Below are 6,846 nucleotides of genomic sequence, written 5' to 3'. Positions count from 1 at the left end.
GGAATCTCTAACGAGATTATGTCCTGTGTCGCATTGCGCGCCCGCCTGCGCATAGCCAATGCGCACTGGGTATGCGGTTTGAACGCGTCTCGATAGACGCAAAGAAAATTTCACCCCAAACCATTATATTGCATATTAGGAATTTACGTCATTTTATGCAACAAAATTTCCTCGCTTTCAACCTAAATATTTTCGCACCTAAAAATTCGCATACTGTAACAGGTAAAAATAAAGCGATAATATGGAATGCAAAATAATGAAGAAAAATTTTAATTCTCATTTGAAAAACTTTACTTTCTATTGTCGAGACGGCTTGCAGGCTAATAAGAATGAAATTCAACTTAGAAATTGTTTAAAAATTCTCAGCTGCGAGGATTTTACAATAATTATACATCGTATACATTTGAATGCATAATATGCGGCAGCGTTGGTGGTGGCGAGATGCCGGCGGGGTACGTAAATATAACAGAAGGATGAAAAGGGCCGAGAGGAATGAAGGAACGAAGGACGCAGGAGGATAGGAGGGATGAAAATGTAGGGACGCAGGCAGCCCGGCAGCGCACGCTGCAACCCCAGAGCCAGCTAGCCCTGCCAGCACCACTCTGACCCGTTCGCAAACTGTACAGGCTCTAGTGGTTGACGCATTGCAGGTGCGTAGCAGCCAATCAGAATTGAGCTTAGTTTGGACGTTAGACGAGTCGACAAGGAAGTCTTGTAAACAAGACCGCACCCAGCGCTTATAAAGCCTACTCACATGCGCGGCTGAAACTTAATCCGAACTCAGACCTCGATATATATGGTTCATCGGTGAATAAATGTATGATAAATTATTATTCCTGTGTTTTATAGTTTTTTCATTTAATTTATAAAAACTTTTTCAAACACCGCGCAAGTTTTATTCACAGTTATGTGCGACATCGCTATCGTGGCGTAGTAACACAGTATTGCCTGGACGACTGAGAGACCCTCTCTTCCATTATTGTCCGAAGTGTATTTCGTGTCAGCGGCGCTGGTTCGTAGTGGAGTTTGTGTAGTGTGCCGGTAATATCTAGGAGAATCTGCAATGGTGAGTTGTCGATTAATCGTATTCAATATCATTTACCTATTCGCAATCATTGGAATATCGAAATTTCGACAACTTTCACAGATTTTACCCGCAACATAGTAATGGAATCCGGCCGATTGCTGGCTGCTCGAGATCTGTCTCTATTCGACATTCTAGCCGAATTATGTACTGCGTTTTATTCCGTTATATCGTACGCTAGGCTTGCCTCGATTTTATATATACACATATGTATATACACATAAATATATAGCTACAGAATTATCGTTAATAATTAATCTCATTCTAATTGAAATGAATCCGACGTAACTTGTCGTCTATCAAAATATCGGTAGATCTGATCAATCTACTAGACACTGTAAAGAATCAATTTGTCACCGGACTCTGGTGTTGATGAAGGCGTTGTACCGTTAAAGGTTCACCAGTTGACAGTTCTTACCGGGTTCGCGACTCGAGGTGCTCTCGTCATCGGCAATTGTGAATGCCGGAAAAAATTCCGCCTACCTCGCAAGAATCATGCCAATTTTAGATCCCGCTATTCTTTTTCTCTATTTTTCATTTACCTGCTCGACGTTCTGTTACGTTGCTTTACAACATGCACGTATTCCGATGCCCAAACGATAATTTTCAGTCGTATAACCATCAATATATTACATCATAACAATTATTACCGCTCTAGACGATCGACGCAATTCTACGGTGAGATACTTGTATCATGGTTCTAACAATCTACCACCGGGAACACTGTTTCATTAATCTGATCTCTACCGTCCTAAATTTCTTCGAATTCTGTTTTCTCATTTCGTATCATTTATCGAGAAGCCTATATTTATACACATACGTTACCCACGTGTAAGCGGAAATTATGTTAGTCACAAAATTTCCACCTATTCGTGCTCACTCGTGCATAATATACCTGTAAATAGAACATCATTCATATTTCCATGTTCACTGGATTCTACGATCATCGGAGTAAACGATTAAATAAACAAATAAATGAATACAAGCTTGCGCACGATGCTCCATATAAAGGCCGGTAAATAGTATGGCAGCCTTTATGGCGGCCTTATACACCCGCTATTGATTTTCGTAGTTGCTCAGTGCAGCTCTGTCATGTCCTCTTCTGTCTCTCTTCCTCCCTCCGGTCCCGCCGTGCTTCTGTCCCTCTCCTCCCTCCCCCCCAACCCCCTTCTCACTGCTTCCTGGTCCCTGGCTGCCACCTCTTCTCCTTCCTGCCCCTCCCCCACCCCCTCTAACCCCTCCCCTCCCAACCCTCGACCCGTTGGCCGGCGCCACCCCGAGAATTCGCGAACCTGCCACTGTGCGACGTTGTTCGGTTCACCTGCAGCGTTTTGCCGCAAACGGCAGAACCGTTCGAACCTTCGATTTGTGAAGAGTAGTGAGGTTATTTTTTTCATTTCGTTATCACCGAATACCCTAAGCCGAAAGGTTTTAACAAGATCGCGACATGGTACGTCTATAAATATAATTTATACATGTGTATTCGTACAAAGATTTTGTCCGATTTTCTCCGACGCGTTTATTGATTTTTTTTTTTTTGCTTTCACTTGATGTGATAGTTTCATTTAAAATACATTGGGCAAAGTACAGATAAGACTAAAAATCGTTAACAAGAAAATAACATAGACGCATATGTTTCTTAAAATCAGATTAAGAAGATAAATTTTCGGGCTTTACTTGCTTGGTGGTGAAAATAACTTTCTTTACTTTAATATTAACTTATACTTATTAATTAAAATGAATTATAAAATACGTCTAAAGCGATGATCTAATTGATTGCTTAGGTTCTGGCACAGGCTGTACCAACTGCTATAGAAAGCGTGTTTATTGCTGAATGTGAAAGGTCGAAAAAAAAAAACAAAAAACAAAATTGTTCACTGGTAGCAGTATTTTATTTAACCAGGTTATTGCATGCTGCTGGATAGTGTAAAAATTTGCTTATCAAAATCTGGTTTAAATCATTATCACTGACACTTGGCAATTTTTGGGACTACTATTTGGTTTATCTGATAATTTATAAAATCTATCCTTCAATCAGTTGAGCCTAATGCGATTAATCAATAAATAACAGTCTGACATATTTATTTTATCTTTGAGGCGTGACTGTTGTAATACTACCAGTGATTACCAGGAATACTATTGAAACGTGTCTGCGATCAAAGATATTTATCTTAGACATTTTCATTTTAGCGATTTTTAATGCTGCTGATCTAGCAAACTGCAATATGCATGAATGAAACTAATTGTAAGTTATTGTTATGGTCATTTATTGGTCACTGAGTTTATATCGGATGTGGTCAAGAAGTATTTTGCATATTAAAACAGTTCACATAAATGTAGAGAACTCTCGTCCATACGTATAATACGTATAATTCTTGATTTTTATGTACAACTGCATCAAAACTCCCACATGAATTTATTATAAACTTATAGCCTGCAACGTCATTAGTGGTGTACAGTGACTCAGAAGATACATTTCATTTACTCAGAAATTGTAGGATTAAATTTTATGCAGAATTCTTCTAATTTTCTTCTTGCACATTGTGATATTCTTAGACCTGAGTCCAACTGAGGTAGTAATAAACATATGCCCGGTTTTTATTTATTTTTTTTTCAGCATTATATTGATAAGTTCTTACTTACACTTGTAACGTATTTAAAGCACAATTATTGCCCCGTATTTATGAGGTCATATAAATGTTATTTCATATCTATAAAATTTTATTGCAATGATTAGTGGTAAGGACAAAACATCCCAAGACTCAATTTCCATGCATCAGATCACGATTCTAATGGCAACTCATTGCAAAAGCGAATATCTGTAACGAATGACATTTACTGAAAGAATTCTTTGATAAATCAATTTTATCACGACTCTGATTAAGTTTTTGAAGCATAATGATACTAATGTCCGGACTTTGGAATAATCAACTCTCTGACTCGGAACCAGAGCAGATGATACTTGAACTAGGAAATCTAAATAGTTGTAACAGACATTTTTTTCAAACAAACATAGAATCATTTGATGTTTCACAAATGATTTCAGTAATGACATTCTTTCTATGGAATATCGAGATCTATTCGTTCCCATTGGTTCTTTCTTTATTGCAAGTTCTGCATTCACCTAATAATGATGTGATAGATTTACATTTTGCAAAATTGAAGGCCAAAGTATTGTGAGTTTGGAATTCATATTATTGAAATTTACACCGTGAATTCTTCATGAGAGACTTAACTTTGCAGCCTGTGTTGAAGAAAGATGGGCATGTATTTAATTTTGGTGATATGAGCAGATTCATTTTGTTCCCTTTCAAACAAAAAGTTGGAAGGGCAAAAAAAAGTCGCCAGAAGAAAAATCTCCAACATGGAAATTTTGCAGTTTGTGTTCAAATCCTGTTGTGATCTACTATAGTCCTTTTTCTATTTTATTCGAATTTGTTCTTATCTCCCAAACTAAATACAGGCCCGTTACCAATTAAGGGCACACGGTTTTTTTTTTATTACAAAGACCATGATACGAGCTACAACATAGTAACAGGAAAATGAAATTGGAAATGATAAAGGTCACGGTCACATTAAAATGGTCAGGTATTCCCGCATCATATATTCCCTTAAATCACCCTTTAATTTAAAGAAATGTTATGACATGGCTCTATGTATTGAATGTAAAAACATTAAAACTTTTATACACAGGCTGACCAACTCACAGAGGAGCAAATTGCAGAATTCAAAGAGGCGTTTTCCCTCTTCGACAAGGATGGCGATGGCACGATAACAACCAAGGAATTGGGTACAGTAATGCGATCACTTGGTCAAAACCCAACGGAAGCAGAATTGCAAGACATGATCAATGAAGTAGATGCTGATGGTGTGTATTATTCAGTGCTAATTGAATTGATTTTTTGTTCATTTCCATTTATAATTCCCCGTGTATATCATGTCCAATAAAAATCCAGATTCTTCATTCTTATTTTATTTTTTACATCTTTGAAAATCATTTCAGGAAATGGAACCATCGATTTCCCCGAATTCTTAACGATGATGGCGCGTAAGATGAAGGACACTGACAGCGAGGAAGAGATCAGAGAGGCGTTTAGGGTATTCGATAAGGATGGTAACGGTTTTATCTCAGCTGCCGAGTTGAGACATGTGATGACAAATCTTGGTGAAAAGTTAACAGATGAAGAAGTCGATGAGATGATAAGAGAAGCTGACATCGACGGTGACGGGCAAGTCAATTACGAAGGTAAATAGTCTTCAAACTATTTTCTTTCCGCTTGTTTTTGGTTTCACCTCAGGTTTATGTCGTGAAAATTACCGAACTTAGAAAATACATGAGATAATCTATCTTTTCGTCCAAATTTTGAAATGGTTCAGACATTAATGTTTAATGATCCACTTGTCTGGATATAAGACATTTGAAAAGACCGTTCTGGCAGAGACAAATGTAATTCATTCAGTATTCTTCTTTTCTACCACAGAACCCACATGCGTTATAAGAGTAGCTTTGCTAATATTTGTCTAACCTTTGATATGCTGTGTCCACAATTGTTTCGTGAATGAAAGTGTAATACTACACGTGGAATTGCTTGACATGTTCGTCAAATATCTTCTACAAACATTCAAGCACGATCAAATATAATTATTTATGAGTGTTAATATTGCACTAGAATTTCGTTACAAAACATGTTCAGTCAAGTTCGTTTTACGAAAAAGTTTGTTTCAACATACGACATCATTTTAGTATTAAAAGAGCCATTCATACATGACAACTTCCTGTAGTTTATCTACATTTTGATTGTTTAATGACTCAAATAACTTGCGTGAAATAATGCGAAAGTATGTAATTAAATATACGTATTTACTTCTGTTCTTTGTTTTTTTATGTTTTACAGAATTCGTCACAATGATGACATCAAAGTGAATGCAAACGCATGTTTGGGAATAATTCACAACTAGGAGTGGTGTTGATAATGAAGTGAATACCAGAATATAAAGCTATCATCAACACTTAACATAATACTATAATAATAAGTAATAAAGATAATTAATACCAACCATCTTCATCGTCGGCAACAAAATCTTAAAGTATAAATATTGAAACTGCATTTCTGCTTTCCAGTCTTAATACATCGTGAATTGGAAATATTTAACAGTATCATGAAAAGTTGGAGTAGACCTTTGAATAAAGTTTGATGTAATTTACAAGTAATAAGTAAAGTACTATAGAACATTTGCGATAATCATCAAATTTTGTTCAAAGTTTGTGTAATTTTTTAAGAAATATATTCAAGTATTGTGTTTGAATTAATAATAACTCTGAAACTACCCTTCGTATCTTGTTTTAATTCTACATGTCCGTGTTTAATGGGAAAAAAGATAAAAAGAGAGAAGAAAAAAGGAACATTATTTGAACATTATCTGGAATTTATGTATCGTAGTATTATAAATTATAACTCCTATAACGGAATCACATTCTGATATGTAAAAAAAAAAAAATTACAAAAAATGTCCGTGTTAAATAATACTTCGTGGCATGATACTCGGCTCAATGTGACAGAGGAATGTATCAACCCATCAATAGGTTAATAGTAATTTAAAATAGTATTGGTTTATACTTTTAATTTATACATTAATATGTGAGAAAACGTAACGTAACATAACAAAAACAAGAAAAGATAACCAACAAACGAAATATTAATTAATGCTTGATTTTTTCAAAAAAAAAAAAACAACAAAACAAACAAAAACAAATATAAAAA

General features: G+C 35.8%; 1 protein-coding gene across 1 annotated transcript; it reads left to right on the top strand.

The window, feature by feature from the left end:
* Window positions 1-770: 770 nt before the first annotated feature.
* LOC124217974 (calmodulin) lies at window positions 771-6,846 on the top strand. Its single transcript, XM_046624227.2, has 4 exons — window positions 771-1,066; window positions 4,778-4,952; window positions 5,088-5,330; window positions 5,980-6,846. Exons 1-4 carry the CDS (start codon window positions 1,064-1,066, stop codon window positions 6,006-6,008), a joined length of 450 nt encoding a protein of 149 aa, XP_046480183.1. The 5' UTR covers window positions 771-1,063; the 3' UTR covers window positions 6,009-6,846.

This window comes from Neodiprion pinetum, chromosome 4 (genome assembly GCF_021155775.2).
Source record: "Neodiprion pinetum isolate iyNeoPine1 chromosome 4, iyNeoPine1.2, whole genome shotgun sequence".
NCBI lineage: Eukaryota > Metazoa > Arthropoda > Insecta > Hymenoptera > Diprionidae > Neodiprion > Neodiprion pinetum.
The sequence above is the reverse complement of the archived record's forward strand: the minus strand, read 5'-3'. Positions and strand labels throughout refer to the sequence as shown.